Source organism: Elephas maximus, chromosome 22 (genome assembly GCF_024166365.1).
Source record: "Elephas maximus indicus isolate mEleMax1 chromosome 22, mEleMax1 primary haplotype, whole genome shotgun sequence".
In the NCBI taxonomy this organism is placed as follows: domain Eukaryota; kingdom Metazoa; phylum Chordata; class Mammalia; order Proboscidea; family Elephantidae; genus Elephas; species Elephas maximus.
The window spans coordinates 49,708,074-49,730,203 of record NC_064840.1 but is presented as its reverse complement, the minus strand read 5'-3'; the positions used below and the strand labels follow the sequence as shown (position 1 = coordinate 49,730,203).

General features: G+C 36.6%; 1 protein-coding gene across 1 annotated transcript in view; it reads left to right on the top strand.

The window, feature by feature from the left end:
• The window catches only part of ADAMDEC1 (ADAM like decysin 1), a 58,682-nt gene extending 45,900 nt beyond the window's left edge, over positions 1-12,782 (top strand). Inside the window, 10 exon segments of the mRNA XM_049865496.1 lie at positions 2,603-2,679; positions 4,158-4,344; positions 4,568-4,630; positions 5,340-5,411; positions 5,705-5,874; positions 6,230-6,311; positions 7,205-7,335; positions 8,137-8,314; positions 11,321-11,406; positions 12,622-12,782. Coding sequence (XP_049721453.1) covers positions 2,603-2,679; positions 4,158-4,344; positions 4,568-4,630; positions 5,340-5,411; positions 5,705-5,874; positions 6,230-6,311; positions 7,205-7,335; positions 8,137-8,314; positions 11,321-11,406; positions 12,622-12,628 — 1,053 coding nt within the window. The 3' untranslated portion in view covers positions 12,629-12,782.
• Positions 12,783-22,130: the final 9,348 nt, after the last annotated feature.

Below are 22,130 nucleotides of genomic sequence, written 5' to 3'. Positions count from 1 at the left end.
TAAAAAAAAAATTGATGAATCTGGTAGCAAGGAGGTCATCTATGACCAGTGAGACAACGAATGAAATCACTGTCTACTTTTAAAAGTAGGAGTAATAGGAGGCTTCTAAGTAGTATGTTTTTAGAACCAACCAAAAGCTCACTTTCCCTTAGATCATTTTATTTATAGGCTGGAAATACTCTCCTCAATAAATAATATTATGTCACTCTTTACTATTTTCTGAAGATAAAGATATATACCTTTATGGTGGGGTCAGCTATTAGGATATCAGTTATTTAATATATTTTATATCCAGTTAAACCACATTCTACAGATTATGCTAGGACCCAGATGTCAGACACAACAGAGAATTATGGCTAAGGAAAGAACGGGAAGAAAAAAACAAACTGTCACAATCATGCAGTGGCACCCCAAATGTGTATGCCTCTGTGAAAATAGACTAAGACTTCTTTGACAAAATGGCCTTTTCTTCCTTTGTTACATCAAAATTCTCATTTCATGAATATCTAAAATCTTGCTGAAGCAAAATTTCCTCAGGGGAAAATACCTAATAGAGTAATTTATGCTCAAATTAATAGCTAATGACTCCTAATGTGGTATATTTCCCAAATCTTCTATGAGAAAATGTCTATGAATCACAAGTTTTCTTCCAAAGCACAGATAAACATGGACGGAACTTCAGGCTCTCAAGAAAGCCACTTTATTCTGAACAAGGGATTGTTCATTCATTTTCTTAGATCATACCACATACGTGCCTCCCTACTTTGCTTATATGAGTAACCAATCATTTCTGAGTCTCTTGCTGTAGACAAAAAAAAAGCAAAGATGTTACTTTGGGACAAAGGTATGCCTGACCCAAGCCATGGTATTTTTAATCACCATATATGCATGTGAAAGCTGGATAATGAATAAGGAAGACCAAAGAAGAATTGATGCCTTTGAATTATGGTGTTGGCCAAGAATATTGACTATACTGGGACTGCCAGAAGAACAAACATCTGTCTTGGAAGACGTACAGCCAGAATGCTCCTTAAAAGTGAGAGTGGTGAGACTTGGTCTCACAAATTTTGGACACATTATCAGGAGGGACCAGTCCCTGGAGAAGGACATTATTATGGATTGAATTGCACCCCCCCAAAAAAATGTGTGTCAACTTGACTAGTCCATGATTCCCAGTATTGTGTGTTTGTCCATTATTTTGTCATCTCATGTGATTTTTCAATGTGTTATAAATCCTCCTTCTATGATGTTCGTGAGGTGGGATTAGCAGGGGTTATGTTAACAAGGCAGGACTCAATCTACAAGATTAGTCTCTTTTGAGATATAAAAGAGAGAAGTGAGCAGAGAGACTTAGGGACTTCATACCACCAAGGAAGTAGTGCCAGAAGAAGACTATGTTGTTTGGACCCAGGATCCCTGTACTGAGAACTTCCAGTCCAGGGGAGGATTGATGACCAGGACCTTCCTCCAGAGCCAACACAGAGAGAAAAGCTTCCCCTGGAGCTGACACCCAGAATTTGGACTGCTAGCCTACTAGACCGTGAGAGAATAAATTTATGTTTGTTAAAGCCACCCATTTGTGGTGTTTCTGTTATAGCAACACTGGATAACTAAGACAAACATCATGCTTGGTAAAGTAGAGGGTCAGCAAGAAAGAGGAAGACCCTCAATGAGATGGACTGACATAGTGGCTGCAACCATGGACTCAAGCATAACAACAATTGTGAGGATGATGCCAGGTCAGGCAGTGTTTCCTTCTGTTGTACATAGGGTCACTGGAACCAACTCAACAGGACCTAACAACAACAACAGCAGTGGTAGGCAAGTGCTCTTCATTTTTGACACTGGTTAAGGGATTCCTTGAATAGACCAACTAAAATGGTGAAGTGGACCAATTGTGATGAGGAGCACAGGAGTGGTAGTGCAGCCTTTTGAGGACCCGAGTCTAGAAAAAAATAGATGTCTCATTTTATTAATATGTGATGCACAGTATCACTGGAATTCAGCACTGTAAAAATCTGTTGCCTTTGAGTTGACTCAGATTTATAATGACCCTACAAGACAGAGCAGAACTGCCCCTCAGGATTTCCCAGGCTGTAATCTTTACCCACAGAATGGCTGGTGAATTCAAACTGCCAACCTTTCAGTTAGCAGCCAGTGCTTAACCACGGGACCACCAGGGCTCCTTGAGATTCACCACAGGAGAGCTAAACTCTTAAAAGTTGGCCCTCAAACCTGAGAGCTCTCCAGGAGTACAGCAAGTCTCAAGGGTGTTGGCTGCTTAGCTGCAGCTTCCTCTTTATCCAGGAGCCTGCTTAGATCAACCTGCCTGCATTTTCTTCCTTAGTACGAATTAGTGTCAGGAAGATAGCTCAGCCACCAATATGGACATTTTTCTAGGGTCACCCGTGGAGCAATTCAGAAAACTTTGAGGTTCTCACGGCTTTTTGTTTCAGGAAACTGGTGTGAGCACAGTCACTATTTGAAAAATTTTGCTGAATATTGCAGATGACAGCTTTTACACAACTATGATACACAAATTATTATAATAATTAAAAAAAAAAAAAGAATCTAAAACAGAATTTCTTTTGTCTACCTCCAGGAACACTGTTACTATGAAGGCCACACCCTAAATGAAAAGGATTCTGTTGCCAGCATGAGTACTTGTGATGGGTTGAGGTGAGAGCTATCCACAAAATGTTAAACATCAGGCATAATTTTGTTACACAGAATTAAGTCTTTCTGGATATTTTGTTTTCTTACTAGTTTGGTAAAATTTAACAATCGTTAAAATGCCGAATATATGTGGCTAAAGAGGAAAGTATCATTCTTATACTTATTTCATAACCTGCTGCTGTAGCAGAAGCCAGCTCTAGCCATTTTTAAACAACCCTGATGACACTTGTATCTATTTCCATGTTTACTCGCCCCATTCCCTGAACCCACATGTTTTATATTTTTTAAAGAGTCTACGCTGCAGTTGGGACGCTGGCGATGCAGTGGTTAAGAGCTCTGCTGCTAACCAAAAGGTCGGCAGTTAGAATCCACCAGCCGCTCCTTAGAACCCTTATAAGGCAGTTCTACTCTGTCCTGTAGGGTCGCGATGAGTTGGAATTGACTCAGTGGCAGCGGGTTACCCTGCAATTGTCCCACATTAGCTTATGTGTATATGTGTATGTGTGTATAGTTCTATTTACAAAAGTCAATCCTTGACAATTAGGGAAAATTCAGAAAATAAGAAAAAGCACAAATAAGAAAATAACTAGTCCAAATTTTTGCTTCTGAATGATCACTATTCTTAACATTTTGTCATGATTGCAGCCTCTTATGCATATTGAGAAACATACATTTTACATGATTGAAATATGAAAAAAATCTACATAATTGTTCTTTCAACAAGGTACATATGTAACATGATGTCATAAGCTTTTCCTCACATCACAAAATACCCTCATAGGTATAATGTTCAATGACTACTTGGCCTCATAATTTTCCATCACACGGATTCACTTTATGTTTCTGAGCTAATTATCTTACCTGGAAGAAGGATTCTTAAAGCTACTACTTGCTATACTGGTTGGCCTACTAAGCATTTTTTCTCCCCTCTAGAGTTCTCAGCATCTATAATGTTCCCTGGAGCCCTGGTGGCACAGTAGTTAAAGTGCTCAGCTGGTAACCAGAGGTCAGCAGGTCAAGTCCACCAGCCGCTTTACGGGAGAAAGAAGTAGCACTCTGCTTCCATAAAGATTTACAGCCTTGGAAACCCAATGGGGCAGTTCGACTCTGTCCTATAGGGTAACAATGAGTGGGAATTGACTCAATGGCAGAGACTTTTATTATATTCCCTGGATCTAGGAGGAAATGTTTGCTGAATGAATGGATACACCATGGAAAAATATTTCCTGAGTTCATGATGTAAGGTCAAAATTCTTTGAATAGCTTCATTTTAGTTGTTCACAGTTCTCTAGTAAGATTGACTTCAGTTTACTATACTGATTAGTACTTACATTAGCAAAAGTTGGCTGAAAGGCCTGTGAACGAAATCTGTACATATGAGATTGGGATGGGGTGATGGGAGAGGGATCAGTTTACTCAGGTCAGTTTAGATGACTCTGAGTGGTAGGAAGTCCTGAAATGCAAATCTCTGTGTTTTATAGGGGATACTTCACACATCATGGTCAGAGGTACATGATAAAGCCTCTGAAGAGCACAGACCAGGAAGAACACGCTGTCCTCACAGACAGCCAGGAGGAACTTGACCCAGCTAACCACACCTGTGGTGTGAGAAACGTTGGCAGGCAACAAGGCCTGATCCGAACCTCTAGGTCCCTCAGTAACTCAGAAGTGAGTATAGCTCTTTTAAGTTCTCATCTATTTCAAATGTCTCAGCAATGATAATGGCATACTGGTGTGTTCAACAGTGACTGGTGCACGTGAAGGTTGTAATTGCTTTACTTTTCTTCAATTCAGTTTTTCTCCGGGGTCGGGGAGTGGACTTTCTTTGCAAGGTTTTGAAACTTTCAGGGTGAAAGTAATTATTAATAATGTTCTTTTACTTTTTGTAAAGCAAGAAGATTTTCTTCGGGCTAAGAAATACATCGAACTCTTTTTGGTGCTGGATAATGCCTTTGTAAGTATGAAATATGTGTGCTCCTGGACCATTAAGTCAACTCTTAAGTTGACTTACCCAAACAAGACAAGCAACAATTTTAGCGAACAATACAGAGTTTAGCCACCTGGGTGTTTTGTCTGTTCTATCTGCCTTGCCAGCAATAGTTTTCACTCACTTACCTTCTTTAATATCCATCTGCTACCAAAGTATTCAGATTATGGCGATATATATATATCTCGCCCAGTAGTTACAGGAAATCAATGTCAATAATGATAAAAAGAATAGATTATTAAAATATGTTTTAAAATTCTCACATCATGTAAATATAAAGTAAACACAAAATTGTATATACCTTACAAATTGTATTTACATATACAAAGAAAAAAATACTGAAGTTTTTTTTTTCTCTTTGGAAAATGTTGCTTTTGTAATCAAATTTTAATAGTATTGAATTGGTTTAAAAATTCTAAAAATTTTAATTTCATGTATTTAACCTAAAGACAAAAAACACTAAAATTTTATATGAATGCCTAATTTTTCTCTTACCAAAAAAACCTCTTACATTTGAAATACAATTTATTGAAACACAGAGCCTTACATAAGGAAGAATGAGTAGATGTTTAACTGTATTAAAATGTATAATTTTAAAATATGAAATCCTATACCCTATCAGCTTTCTCATTTTAACTTGATATTCTAACTATACTTTGCATATTATTTTTTACAGTATAAGTTGCATAAGAGGAATCTAACTTTAATAAGAAGCTTTTTGTTTGATGTGATCAACCTGCTCAATGTGGTAAGATATCTGTCATGTAAGCACTTGTTTCCACATAAGAGCCTGGGACTTCCCTATAATTTTACTAAAAAAAATAAGTGGTTAATAGGGTCACAATGACTCTAGGTTAGCAGTTGTAGGAAATTTAACAGGGCAAAGGTCAACATCAAGGTAAAATTATATGTAGCAAAAGCAACTTTTAGAATTTCTATTTTCAAAATGGGATGGGTCTATTCATCACTTGTGGTCAACAGAAAGTCTAAAACACTAAAGGAATTGTGAACATTTTATAAAGAAAAATGTTCTTTTCACAGATTTATAACACCATAGATGTTCATGTGGCTTTGGTAGGTATGGAAGTCTGGTCTGATGGTGACAAGATAAAGGTGGTACCCAATACAGGAGTCACCTTTAACAATTTCATGATTTGGCATCGTTCTAACCTGGCGAAAAAGAAGATCCATGACCATGCTCAGCTCCTCAGGTGAGCACATGCTTTGCAGGACCAGGTGTATGAAGGCAGGTGGATCATTATCCCCCAGGTTTCTTAGCAGGGATTTCTGTTCAGTTATATCTCCCCAGTTTTCAGAGTGCCTGACGTTCTACTCTTAGCAATTTACTTGTGAAATTATTGGAGGCATGTGTCAGATAAAAGAAAAAATGAAGCTAGATGTGGATAAACATCTGTGGTCATTAGAATGCTGTAGGATAGGAGAAGCATTTTAGGGCCTAGTGAATATAAAAGAGCTCAGGCAACAAAGGAAATCTATAACATATTTAATGGGAGCTAATGGTCTGAAGACTCAGATTGTAACAGTATATCTGTAACTTTCATGCAGTGGAATTAGCTTCAACAATCGACATGTAGGAATGGCAGCCTCGAATTCCTTGTGTTCTCCATCTTCCATTGCTGTTATTGAGGTTTGTAAACTCGTAGTAAGACTCCCTACGGTTCTATATCTTCTATGAAGACCAAGATAATACCTTACGCAGAGTTGGCATAATGAACACTTGTTGAATAAATAAATAAAAGTAGAAATAAACTACTGGCAGATCATTCCACTGAATATTCCTTGGATTTTGGAACCTTTTACATTGGCCCTCTCAGAAGGCACCACTCTTTAGTTGGTGTTAAGACATAAAAGCAGAAAGATTGGGATAGAAAGAGGATCCAGGTGCTTTTTGTGGCCTGAGATAACACTAAATTGTTCCTGCTGGTGCAGTGGTTAAAACACTTGGCTGCTAACCAAAAGGCTGTTGGTTTGAACCCACCAACTGCTCCTCAGGAGAAAGATGTGGCAGTCTGCTTCCTTAAAGATTTACACCCTTGAAAACCCTATGGAGCAGTTCTACTCTGTCCTACAGGGTTGCTATGAGTTGGAATTGACTTGACGGCGGTGGGTTTGGTTTTGGTATTGATTGCCAGGGTTCAGACAAGTAACTAAGGTGCATGTACGTGTCATATAGCCAGGTACTATAAATCCTCTAGGCACCATAGGAATAGTTTTTGGAAACCTCTGAGTCCACGGTACATTGGATTTTAATATTTCCTATGAGGAATGCAATTAATTTAACAATCGTTTACTGAGAAATTGCTATCCATTAGTTCAACGAATACATGTTGATTTCAGGAGCCAACAGTTTCAAATTGTTCATTCAACATTCTGCAGTCAGCAATGATAGGGAATGGACCTTTGTAACATATTATCTTTCACCCCTTACACTATTTTTTTTCTGTTAATTCTGTGCATTGCCAATAACTAAGAAATAACTAAATAAAATAGAAAGTAATGGAACCTTCTAATTCTTTCCAGGCTAAAAGAATGAATAATGTGGCTCTTGTCGCAGTGATGTCACATGAGTTAGGCCATGTCCTTGGTATGCCTGATGTTCCATTTAACACCAAGTGTCCCTCTGGGAGTTGTGTGATGAATCAATATCTGAGGTGAGACTTTGTCACCCTAGAGAAAGCAATATTCCAGAACCTTAAGGAATTCATATGTAGTCTACATACGTTAACTGGGTATTTGTCGCTGAAGGCTGTGTATCCCTTTAATTTATTCTCCTGCTATTAGGGCTCATTCTTTAAGATTTTCAATGATGACAAGATAGAGCTTATAACTATGGTCATCATATTATTTTACCCTAAAATAATATCATATTTTCTAAAAATATGGATATAATTAAGATTAGGACAACATATTTATATATCCCCATCAATTAATCAATCCATTTTTGCATATTTATTAATTGCCTGCTAATGCCAGGCAGGCACTTTGCAAGGACTTGGGCTGGAAAAAATGAATAACACTGCCTTGTTCTTGAAGTGCTCACAGCTTAGAGGAGAACCATGTCCACAAAACCAATAGGCCTGCAATTATTTCCTCCCACTGCTCATGAAATCTCTTATTTCTCTTCCCTGAATGACAAGATGTGTGGATGATAACTAATGATGAAGTTCATCACTGTTGCCATTTAGAACAGTACTGAATCCACAGAAGAATTTAAATCCTTCCAACTCTACAGTGGGATGTCTAGGAAAATGGATGTTTTTTCCAACTAGCGTAGTATACGTGCTTGATTGCCCTCCACGTATAATAAAGTGCAATCCTAAACAGACGTCAAAGTCAGCATTTCCACTGAACCAAGTAGGATAGTTAGACAAGTCAGATTCTCATGTCCGTTTCTAATGCAAAAGCCACAGCACTCTGTATCATGTCATTTCTGATTTTTCTTCTGGACACAGTTCAAAGTTCCCAAAGGGTTTCAGCACAACCTCCCGCTCACATTTTCGAAGATACCTTTTATCTCAAAAACCTAAGTGCCTCCTGCAAGCACCAATTTCTAAAAATATAATAACAACACCAGTGTGTGGGAACCAACTGCTGGAATTAGGAGAAGACTGTGACTGTGGCTCCTCCAAGGTATGAAAATATCTGAAGTTTAAAATATTTATTACAGTTACTGGAACATAAGAATTATACAGTTCCCCCCCCCGTTTTAATTTTTTTTTTTAATTCCTTCAAAAGATAAGCTTGGTGTCATAGTGAAAAGTAAACTTGCCCTTGTGTTTTTGCTACTGATTTTAATCATCTTTTAAAAGGCATTTCACAGGTCATGATATGATTATGACAGGATGGTAGGAAGTTGAATATAAGGAAGGAAATCATTAGCTATAATGTGTCATTTATGATCATTCCTAGATCTGTTAGTCAGGAATCCTAAATTACACAAAATCAAAATGGTCAGTGGCTGAGCACTCACAATTACAGATCTCTAAATTAAGTTCCATAAAGTGGTGCTCTTTTCTCATTGAGTCAGTGTGTAAACCAAGGAGTAAGTAAAATGGAAAAAGAGCAAATAAAACAATCATGTAGACCTGTAAAGAATGAGTGATTAACATAACCATCTAACATAATTATAATTCTGCAAATCTTTGAAAACTTCGACATCGTCACGGCATCAGCGTACTCTAAGGTATGTCTCTGATAGAATTTCCACTGGCAATCCCATATTAGGTTTCTACAAAAGAGATTCTGTTGTCTTAATCTTTTTTTTTTAACTTTTAAAATTAAAAACAGTAAGAGTTAACATTTAAAGAGATTTTTCACACGTCATGCAACTTTAAAAATGCTTTTACATATGCCATCTTTATCACTCTAAACAAACCTTTAAAATATGTACTGTTATCCCAGTCTAGAGAAGTGAGGTTCAGATAAATAACTTGTTCCAAAGATACAAAGCTAATAATTGGTGAAGCCAGTTGTGACCTAAGATATATCCATTATTTTAGATGGTTTTATGACAATGGGAAGTCATATAGCCTTGCTATGTCACAATTTATTTAGATTTAGACAGAAAACGGTTAGCTTATATTAGATTATATAGTATGTCTTAATCATTTCAGAAGATTGTTGAAAATATTTTGTTAAATTGCAATGAGATATGTAATTTTACAAGTGATATAGCATTTTATAATTACAGTTCATCTCATCTCATTGTTTAATTACTTATATTCCCATGTGGTGTCTTGAGTGGAAGATAATCAAAGTTGTGTATAACTCTAGGCACTTCTAGCTCAAGCAGGTAAATGGCTTATATCAATGTGTGCTGACCGAAAGTAAATGAAAACTACTGTCTATATGATGTCTAAGATCCAATATTATTAAATTATAGTAGTCAACTCCTATTTTTTTACATATTTTATTAATTTGCTTCTCATGTAGTTAAATAAACCTAAAAGGCTCAGGCTTATGAACAACTAAAAGTTGCTTTCTTATCCAGAAAATAACATATATTCTTTTTATACTACTCCTTATTAAATAATACAGTTTCCCATAAGTCTCATATACTATTTTATTATTCTGGTATATATATTTAGGTTTTCTTCTAGATTTTAAAAATTACTACGTTTGTCTGCTTAGTTATTATTGTACAAACATCACTCTATTTTTATTATCATAACTTTACAATGTATTTTAATATCTCGTGTGGCAAATCTCTGCATGAGTCTTTTTTTATTACAGAATCTACATATCAGTATGATAGTCCTTCAGTGTTTATTCTTCCGTATACCTTGGTGGTTGTGTTTGTTTTCTTTTTGGCTTCTTTTTGTTGTTGTTGGTCAGTTTACCCAAAAAAGCAATTGAGATTCTGATTAAAGTTCATTAAATTCATATTTTACTTTGAAAACCACTGACATTTTCACAATAATAAATTTGTATAATGGCAACAATAAAATTGCCTTTAAAGTTCCTCAGGAAAGTTACAAAGTTCTTCATGTGGTTATTGTACCACATAGAAGTTTGCCCTGAAGTGTTTTTCTATTTTTCATTTTGCTATTAGTAAGTGTAATATTTTCTTTTTATCTTAGAGTCTAACTAATTATTACTATTTTGATATTTTTGTTATTATTTTCAACTATCTTATTGACTCACCTAATATTTTTAGAGTTGATCCTCTATTTTTTCCAAATAGAGATTCATATTACACACAAATAGTGAAAATGTGTTTCCTTTTTTCACTTATTATGCTTCCATATGTTTTCCGTGTTTCATAGTATTTGTTGAAATACCCCCAAAAGTTAGGAAAATAAATAATCCTTGTCTTATTCTTTATTTTATTGAATATATTTTGCTATTGGTTAGATACATTTTCTTTATTATGATGATATATCATTCTGTCCATAGTTTTAAATACAATTAAATAACTCAATAATGGCTACCTAATTTTTACTAACCATGTATCCAAATAACATTAGTTTCTTTCTCCCTCAGTCTCAGTATAGTGCATTATATTACTTATCTGATAAAGCTGAGCTGCCCTTGCATTTTGGGTTAAAAAAAAAAAACCCGCGTTGTTGTAATAAAAAGTTATATTAATAAACTGGTGCTTTTTTAATATTTTATTTAAGTTTTTGCTTATGTACTCACATTGAGAAGCATGTGTGTGTGTGTTCATTATCATTTTTGACGGTTGCATGGGCTTGGTAAATAAATTGGAGGTTTTTTTCTCTATTTTTAAATAGCTTGAATAATATGTAAATATACTTCAAGTTTTGAATTAATTTACTAATAATATCATCTAGGTCAAATTTATTTGGAGTAATTCATCGACTGTCAGCAGTTCAAGTCCACCAGGTGCTCCTAGGAAACCCTATAGGGTCGCTATGAGTCGGAAACGACTCTATAGCACTGTTTGTTTTTTTTTTTTAATTCACCGACAGTTCTTTTTCTGGCCTCTTAAGAGGTAGTTTTCCTTACGCATAACAAACTTTTCATGTTATCGAATTTCCTTGGTCATTTCCACCAGAATTTGTATAGCAGAGTAATGGAAAAAGTGGAGTTTCATTGCCATCTTGTTCCATATGGGCCAGGTCTGTGGAAAGTGCAATGTTCAGCCCACATTTATCATTGTGTATGTCTTTGAAGGACTGCACTGATTCTTGCTGTGAGGCCACGACCTGCAAATTGAAAACTGGACCTGACTGTGGGAAAGACACTCAGAATCATATCGTGTAAGATATTTTATTTTTCAAATATTTTCTCACTTATATTTCATATATGAGAAGGATGTCCCAATGAGTTCTATAATGCACAAACAAAATAACATTATATTTTAAAAATGACTGAATTTTAGAGAGAGAAAAAAAGCTACCATTTTGTACGAATCTTAGTAACTCAGTGTTGTATATACATACACTAATGACATCTGTGAAATTAAGACACCTAAACTCTGCTAAAAAAGTGCATAAATTCCTGCTGGGCAGTGATGAGATTAGTACAGATTAAATTTACAAAAAAATCATTGAAAAATTATTTTTGAAAACCTCAATTGATGAGCAAATTTTATTCTTGATTAAGAGCTACTAGCTGTAATCTGCAAGGCAGTCAGAAAATCAGTAACTTTTAAGAACACACTGTAAGCGTTGATGATTGCACCCCTTTTAAAGGGTCTGAATAAACAGATACCTTTTTTTTTTTAATACAATCCTATATATATATGAGCTATAAGCTGGGCTAGGGCAACCAATTTCTCTGAATATGGTGTTTGTTTCAGTGAGAAATAGTCTCTAAATCTAAAAATAAGGAAAAGAAATGATATCTAGAAGACTCAGGCAGGGTAAGTTCAATAGAAGGCGCTACTCTCGCTCCCCTTTCTTGAATTGGGTGTGGAACTGAACTTACAAAGAGATTTTAGAGAGAGTAATTGACTCAAACACTTGCAACTTTCACTTCCTAAGGAAAGAACCAACAAGGTCATGAGTTAGGGACTGTCGCTCATTTATTTACAAAGCACCATTTAGCACAGCCTGTATGAACCAAAATGTGAATCCACTCTGCTGGCTTTTCAGGAAGTTGTTCTCATTCTCTTATTCTGTCACAGAGGCCAGAGCATAGTATCTCAGAAATTAACTATTCAATTCTTTGGTGGCTTAGAATGATAGGTGGACGTGGATATGTCCCCTGCCCAATTACTGAGCAAGATAAGCAATTTGGTATTCTGGAAAGAAAACTAGACTTCGGAAACTGCAATTTTAGTCTTAGTGCTAACTAGCTGCGGGAATTTAAGCCAAGTTGTTTAGTTAGTTTTCTTAACTGTAAAATGGAGTTAATGGTATTGTCTTTCAGTAGGGTTGCTACTATTATTTAAATTCAATAAATTTTTATGATCATCATTACTTAGTATTTTACAGTTTATAATAGCTTTTTTTTTTTTTTCTTTTAAACAGAAAGTGAGTCAAAAGTCTACATTCATTAAGAATCTATCTTGTCAGGGCAAGAACCGGACAACTCGGAACGCACCTGGAGTTGAATGTATTTTCACCTTTGTAGTTACACATATTTTGTTTTTTACTTATCACTCTGCCAACAGGTAAACCGATGCATTTAGAGAGCTGCCTATTCTTTAAGGCCTGATCGTTAGTTGATTTTTAAGGACCTTGAAGCCATTGCTTACCTCTGCTCTTTAGAAAACAAAAGAATTAGACTTTGACAAAAACATCTCAAAATGTACTGCTGAATTGCTCAGAGTCAATCCAGAATTATAAAATTACAAGTGACTTGTATTTTAATCCACTTTCATTTTACTAGTGCAGCCTATGAAAAAATTAGCCTAGTTGATAATTTGAAAGGAGAGCGGAGTTCGTGTCTCATTTGTTACCACTCCATGTTCAGCTTGCCTTGCTCTTATACGTCTAGTATTTTTTAATACTACATCAGTGTTAAAGATAAACATTTCTTATTTTATCATGTTTAGTCCTTTACATATTGCATTGGTCATCACATACGGAATTTATTTTTGAGAAGTCTACATGGCTTACATTTTAAAGTAGCCCTCAAGGAATCTATTGATTTAATGAAATACACTAGTTAAAACCAGTTGCCATGGTGTCAGTTCCAACTCATAGGGATCCTGTGTGTGTCAGAGTAGAACTGGGCTCCACAGGGTTTTCAATGGCTGATTTTTAAAAAGCAGATCACCAGGCCTTTCTTTTGAAGCACCTCTGGGTAGACTAGAACCTCCAACCTTTTGCTTAGCAGCTGAGTAACTTAATCATTTGCACCATCTAGAGAATCCTAATGAAACATAGTTCACAATAATTAAAAAAAAAAAAAAAAACTTTTTGGAAATTTTCTGAGTGGTCATTTTAGAAAACGAATATTTTTAACTTCTTTGTTTATTTGTGTAAGGTATTGAAGCAACCAGCCTCACGTAATTAGAACATTTCTCCTCTGGTCATTGGACAGTGTTGCCCCAGTTAGCCAAGTATTACTGTACAGGGATGAGAAAATTAGGTCACTTATCGTTTAATGTCCAAGATGCAATGAATAGAGGCCAGTTAGACAAGGAGACTAAACTTCATCCAGTTTCGTCCTTTAAATACTTTTTAAAAGTTACTCATATTTTCGTAAATTCCTGTGCTTGGAGAATAGGACCTTATACACACTTGTCAAGATCCAGCTTTGAAACCACAGGCCTCCCAGGAAGCCCTCTGCGGTTGCTGTCTGTCTACACTTCATTCCTCACTGCTATTGGTGGGTTGGCACTGCTGGTGCTACCGGGGAAGTTGCATTTCAGATGCTACAGCCCCGGAGCCTGACCTGCCAAGATTTGTGCCGACCCCCAGTCAGATACATACTTCCAGCCAATTCTTCCAAGAAAAGTAGGCTCCTTAAACGAGTTCTCCTCCAACCTATGTTCAGGTAGAGGTTACTTACAGCAAAATTGCTTAAAATAAAAGGATTATAGCTAATGGTGTGCTGAAAATGACTCATACTGACTCATGAATGCCAATTGTAAGAAGTTCAGGAAAATTGTAAGCTGGTTGTTAAGCACAGCTTTTATTAAAAACCAAGCTATATTTAAATAAATTATATTTAAAGCAAAGGAAGTGCTTAAAATGTATCACTTCCTAATTATTATACTATATTTTACTAATCTATGCTTTTATGTTTATTTAGGTTTATTGTATCTGTGTAGTAGAAACACTATGTAATGGGGTGCTAGTACATACCTTCTTCTAACTCCACATTCAGTGATATCACATTGGTGCCTTGAAATCAGAATTTATCACAGAAGTAGGCAAAAGCTGAAAATCAGGGCTCGATTTATTTATTTACTTATTTATTTATTGGTCTATTCTTAAGACAGTGAATGAAAAAATGTCGATAATGCAGAATAAACTTAAAAGTGTGTCTTGTTTTCAGCACTATTACAGAGTTTAACATCACACAAAAATCAGTGGAATTTCTTTACACAAAGAGGGAGAAATTCAAAAAGGAAATGAAGAAAACAATACCATTTACAATAGTATCCAAAATAATAAAATGCCTAGGAATAAACCCAACAAGGAATGTAAAAAGATTTATACAATGAGAGAGGCGGGGCCAAGATGGCAGAGTAGTCAGACCCTTCCTGTGGCACCTATCACAACAAAGACCCCCCACCAAAAAGTGAATCAATTATATATGACAGTCTAGGAGCCCTGAACATCAAAGGCAAAGTTCAGAAATCAACTGAGTGGCAGGGGAGGGAGAGATGGTTCAGAAGCAATGAAGAGTTGCCTGACCTGACCCTGCAGGCTGGATCAGCTGGCATGCACAGTGAGACAACCAGTAGCATTAGGGGTGCTTTTTCCACATCAGGAGAGACCACGTGGCAGAGAGTCTACTCAAGCCTCCAGAACCAGTGAAAAGCAGCACTGAATAGGAAAAAGATAAGTACATGTGTCTGATCTACCCCGCAGATCAAAAAATACCCCATTTGGGAAGAATCTCTCTCCCATTTATCTGCTCCCTCCTTGCTCTGCCCTGGGTCCGGGCCAGCTTCAGTGATTGCTACTTTGCCTGGGCCAGAAGTAGGACCCATCACACACCCTGAGCCATTCTTTTGGCCTTGGAGAGGGAACGAATTAACAAACAAAAAAAATAATCTGCTGACTCCCCTAAGCTGGGAACTCAGGGCAGAAACAGCTCCTTTGCCTACGCACAGGCATAAGGGGTCCACAGGCATTGAATGCCTTTTACCACTGCATAGACCTGTGTGGGCCCATTTCAACAGTGTAGGCCCTCATTAGCACAGTACAACCAGGTATATACCTGAAACTTAACTTCAGTGTATCAGCTATATGGTGGAGTGGTAGGTTCGTGACATTTGACACCAATCTGCCCATTATCCAAGGTTCTCACCTACCCACATTAGGGGCCTGAGGACTGGTAGCTTCGCCTATACCACCTAGCCACCTGCGACAGGGGTCCAAGAATAAGTGGCATGTCCCAGTCCTTACAACAGCACTGGGTGTCCATAGTTCATCTACAAAGCCTACCACCTACATGCTCCAAATAACAGGGACACACGTTCCTCCCAGACACTCAGGGGCAGCTGTCAGCCCCCTGTATTGTGCAGGATGTGACCCCCTACTGTAGCCAGGTACCTGTGCCTACTCCAATCACCCCTGCCCATCTAGGACTGTAGGTTAGAGGCTGCACCACACACTTGGTGACTGACTACCTGGACACCTGAGGTGAATCCATACAAGAAAAATAAACAGACTCCTGGGCTCACATACCTATTAACAGATCTAACCACCTTATGACAGGATGTTAGAGCTTCAAAGGTGCCAATAACCAAAATAGCTCACACAGCAGCCTATTTAGGCATATGAAAACAAAACAAAACAAGAAGCTAGGACACCGTAAGTAAACATAAAATAAATATAATAACATATTGATGGCTTAGAGACAACAGTCAATATCAAATCACATAAAGAGGCAGACCATAATGGCTCCAGCAAGCTCCCAAAACATAGAATCAATAAATCTTATGGAGGAAGAGAATTTCCTGGAATTATCGGAGGTAGAATACAAAAGATTAATATCCAGAACTCTTCAAGAGATCAGGAAGGAGATCAGACAAAATGCAGACCAAGCCAAGGAACACACAGATAAAGCAATAGGGGACCTTAAGGAGATTGTTGAAGAGCATAACGACAAGTTTAACAAGTTGGAAGAATCCATAGAGAGACTGCAAACAGAAATCCAGAAGATTAACAATAAAACTTCAGAATTAGACAACTCAATAGAAAGTCATAGAAGAATTGAGGCAACGAAAGTCAGAATTAGTGAGATTAAAGATTAAGCACATGATACCAACTTATTTGAGGAAAAATCAGATAAAAGAATTAAAAAAAATGAAGACACCCTGAGAATTATGTGGGACTCTAGCAAGGGGAATAACCTACAAGTGATTGGAGTACTGGAATAGGGGGATAACAGAAAATACAGAGAGAATAGTTAAAGATTTGTTGGCAGAAAACTTCCCTGATATCCTGAAAAATGAGAAGATATCTATCCAAGATGCCTATCGAACCTCACATAGGGTAGATCTGAAAAGAAACTCACCAAGATATATTATAATCAAACTTGCCAAAACCAAAGATAAAGACAGAATTTTAAAAGCAGCTAGGGATAAATGAAAAGTCATCTACAAAGGAGAGTCAATAAGACTAAGCTTGGACTACTCGTCTGAAACCATGCAGGCAAGAAGGCAATGGGATAACATATATAAAACCCTGAAGGAAAAAAATTGCCAGCCAAGAATCATATATCCAGCAAAACTGTCTCTCAAATATGAAGGTGAAATTAGGACATTTCCAGATAAACAGAAGTTTAGGGAATTTGCAAAAACCAAACCAAAATTACAAGAAATACTACAAAGGGTCCTCCAGTTAGAAAATCAATAACATCAGATAAAACAACCCAAGACTGGAACACAGAACAGAGCAACCAGATAGGGAAGTGACAAAAATAAGTCAAAGCTCCAACACTGAAAGCGGAAATAGAGATGTCATTATGTAAAAGATGACAGCATTAAAACAAAAGAGAGAGACTAAAAAATGTAGTCATAGATCTTTCATATGGAGAGGAAGTCAAGGCAATATAAAGAAATAAAAGATTGGTTTAAACTTAGAAAAATAGCGGTAAATGTTAAGGTAACCACAAAGGAAACTAACAATCCTACACATCAAAATTAAAAAACTAGAAAAACATAAAGATTCAGCAAGCACAAAATCAACAACAATGAAAAAGATGAAAATACATAAACAAAAATGACTCAGTCTAGAAAATTAAGTGAAAAAATAAACTGCTGACAACACACACACAAAAAAAAAGACATCAAAATGACAGCATTAAACTCATACCTATCAATGATTACGCTGAATGTAAATGGACTAAGTGCGCCAATAAAGAGAAACTGAGTGGCAGAATGGATTAAAAAAACACAACCTGTGTAAATGATGGTATATTCACACAATGGAATACTAGAAAATGATAAAGAACAACAATGAATCTGCAAAATATAACATGGATGAATCTGGAAGGCATTACGCTAAGCAAAATTAGTCAGTCACAAAAGGACAAATATTTTATGAGACCACCATTATAAGAACTCAAGAAAAGGTTTAAACACAGAAGAAAACATTATTTGATGGTTATGAGGGTGGGGAGGGAGGGAGAGGGATATTCACTAATTAGATAGTTGATAAAAATTGTCTTAGGTGAAGGGAAGAACAACACACAATACAGGGGAAGTCAGCACAACTGGACTAAGCAAAAAGCCAATAAGTTTCCTGAACACAGCCAAATACTTCAAGGGGCAGAGTAGCAGGGGTCGGGGTCTAGGGACCATGGTTTCAGGGGGCATCTAGGTAAACTGGCATAACAAAGTTTATTTAGAAACTGTTCTGCATCCCACTTTGATTAGTGGCAACCGGGGTCTTAAAAGCTAGTGAGCAGCCGTCTAAGATACACCAGTTGGTCCCAACCCACCTGGAGGATGAAGAACACAAAAGACACAAGGAAAATATTAGCTCAAGAGACAGAAAGGGCCACATAAACCAGGGGCTCCATCAGCCAGAGACCAGAAGAACTAGGTGCCTGGCTACCACCAATGACTGCCCTGACGGAGAAAACAACAGAGAGTTCCTGACAGAGCTGGAGAAAAGTGGGGTGCAGAACTCAAATTCTAGTAAAAAGACCAGAGACTTAATTGTCTGACTGAAACTGGGGGGACCCTGGAAGACATGGTCCCCAGACTCTCTGTTAGCCCAGAACTGAAACCATTTCTGAAGCCAACTCTTCAGACAAATATTAGACTGGACTATAAGACATGAAATGATACTCATGAATAGAATGCTTCTTAGCTTAAGTAGATAAGATAAAAAAAAAAAAAAAAGATAAGCTACATGACACTAAATGGGCAGCTCCTGCCCAGAGGTGAGATGAGAAGGCAAAAAGAGACAAGGGCTGGTTGACTGGACACAGGAAATCTGGATGGAAAGGAGGAGTGTGCTGTCACATTATAGGGAGAGGGAGAAACCAGAGTCCATAATAATGTGTGTATAAATCTTTGTATGAGAAACTAAATTGAACTGTAAACTTTCACTTAAAGCACAATAAAACAAAAAAAATAAATAAATAAAACAAATAATAAATGTGTTAAATTTTGTAAAAAAAACATATACAGTGAAAATTTAATTCAAGAGACTAAAAGAAACCTACATAAATGGAAAGATGTTTCCATGCTCATGGATTGGAAGACAATACTGTGAAAATATTAGTACTACCCAAAGAGATCTATAGATACAATGGAATCTTGATTCAAATTCCAACATTTTTTACTGAACTGGAAAAACTAATTGCCAACTTTATACAGAAAGGAAAGAGGCTTGGAATAACCAAAGCAATATAGAAGAAGAAGAACAAAGTAGGAGGCCTCACACTCTCTGATCTTAAAATATACTACACAGCTACAGTAATCAAAACGGCCTGGTACTGGTTCAGTGGTAGACACATGGACCAGTGGAATAGAATCAAGACTCCAGAAGGAAATTCATCCGTCTACAGACAAATGATTTTCAACAAGGGGTCAAAGTCCACTCAATGGGGAAGAAACAGTCTCTTTAACAAATTATTCTGGCAAAATTGGATATCCACTTGCAGGGAAATGAAACAGGACCAATACCTCACACCATAAATAAAAACTAATTAAAAATAGATCAATGACCTAAATGTTAAAGCTAAAACTCTAAAGTTCTTGGAAGAAAACATAGGGACAAAACTATGAGACCTAATTAAAAAAAAAAAAAATTATCAAACACAACTACAGGTGTACTACCAGCAGAAGACAAATTAGATAACTGGAACATTATAAAAATTAAATATTTGTGCTTACCAAAAGACTTTATTAAAAGTGTAAAAAGACAACCTATACAGTGGGGAGAAATATTTGGGAAGGATGTATGCAATAACGGTCTAATCTCTAAAATATATATAAAATTTGAATAAATCAATAACAAAAAGATAAACAACCCAATTATAAAATGGGCAAAGGATATGAACATTCACCAAAGAGGATATTCAAGGGACCAACAAACACATGAAAAGGTGTTTGTAATCATTAGCCATTAAAAAACCTGTTGCCATCAAGTCGATTCCAACTCATAGTGGCCCTTTAGGACAGAGTAGAACTGCCCCATAGGGTTTCCAAGGAGCACCTGGCGGATTTGAACTGCCGACCTCTTGGTTAGCAGCCATAACTCTAACCACACCACCAGGGTTTCCCATTAGCCATTACCAAAAAAAAAAAAAATTAGCCATTAGAGAGATGCAAATCAAAACTGCAGTGATATATCATCTTACCCCTGCTAAAATGATATTGATTTACAAAAAAAAGAAAGCAACAAATACTTTTGATGATGTGGGGAGATTGGAACTCTTATACATTGCTGGTGGAATTGTAAAATGGTACAACAAAAAAACTAGAAATAGAGCTACCTTATGTACACCTATGTACACCTACATACATATGTATACCCATGCTAATTATAGGACTACTTAAGTGTCCATCAGTGGATGAACAGATAAAATGTGGTACGTACATACAATAGAATAGTATGAAGCTATAAAGCATAATAAAGAGTTCTCAAAACATAACATGGATGAATCAGGAGGACATTTTGCTGAGTGAAATAAGTCTATCACAAAAGGACAAATATTGCATGATTTCACTTTTATAAGAAGACAAGAATAGGTCTTGTCTTTTTATACAGAGACCAATGTTCATTGGTGGTTACCAGGAATAGGTGTGGGAAAGAGTGCGAATCACTCTCTAGATAGTAGACACTTGTCATTTTTGATGATGGGAAAGGTAGCACCAAATACGGTTGAAGTGCGCACAGCCTGACCAAGGTAAATTATGTCACTAAGAAGTACACAAGAGAGATATTTTTGATAAAGGATATGACAAATATGAATTTGCAACAACCAAAAAATGCATATATAGTTATATACGTATGGATATATACATATATGTGTATGGGTATGTATATGTGTATACATACATGTGCACATATAGATGCATCTGTGTGTAAGTATATATACACATATGTGTGTGTATGCATGTATATTCACATACATAAATTAAACTACACCGGTCACACAGTTACGCATACTTCTTAGATATAACCAAACACCTGGTGAGATTGGTTTTCTGGGTTTGAAGGCTCAGGGCCATAATTTCTTGGGACAACTCAGTCAACTGGTGTTAATACCGTTCACAAAGTTTATGTTCTATATCCTAGTTTGGTGAGTAGTGTCTGGGGTCTTAAAAGCTTGTGAGTGGCCATCTAAGATACAGCTACAGGTCTCTACTCATCCAGAGAAAAAGAGAAAGAAGGAAACCAAAGACTCAGGAAGAAATAAGTCTACGGGACTGATAGTCTACACCATCTACCACCTCATCCACGGCCTCAAACCAGAAGAACTAGACGGTACTCAGCTACCGACAATTTTGACCAGGGCCACAGTAGATGGATCCTAATAGAATAGGAGAAAAATATGGAGCAGAGCTCAAATTCTTAAAAAGTCTAGACTCACTGGACCAGTTGAGACTAGAGGACTCCCTGACACAATTGCCCCGAAAAATTCTTTAAACCTTCAACCAAAATTACCCCCTGCAGTTACCCTTTAGCTAAATAACAGATTGGCTCATAAAATGAAGACCATCACTCATGAATACTGTGCCCCTTTAAAAACTCATCTCTGTGTGAGACTAAATGATCAGCAATTACTCTAAAGTAAAGGTGAGAAAGCAAGGGGGCAGGAAAACTGAATTACTGAAAACAGAACAGTCAGAAAGGAATTAATGAGAATGTTGACACATTGTGAAAAATGTAACCAAAACTCACTGAACAAATTTATGTAGAAAGTGTTAAATGAGAACCTAGTTTGTTGTGTAAATTTCACCTAAAACACAATAAAATATATGTATGTATCTTTTATATCTTAAAAGTGTGCCTTGTTTATTGCCATTAAGGTATGAATAGTGCAAAAATTTGAGAGGATATTCTTCCAGAATTCAAAAACTATTATCCAATTCAGCAAAGAAATCACTTAAGTCTTTGACAAATGAGCAAAATTCCAATACATATCTTTGTTTCATTTTTAATCATTGTGTAAACAAAAATATCGACCAATATTCATATCAGAATTTATACTCTGTCTTAGTCATCCAGTGCGGCTGTAACAGAAATACCACAAGTGGATGATTTCTAAAGACAGAAGCTTTTTCTTTCACAATCTAGTATGCTAGAAGTCCGAATTCAGGGTGCCAGCTCCAGAGGAATGTTTTCTCTCTCTGTTGGCTCTGGAAGAAGATTCTTGTCATCAATCTTCCCCT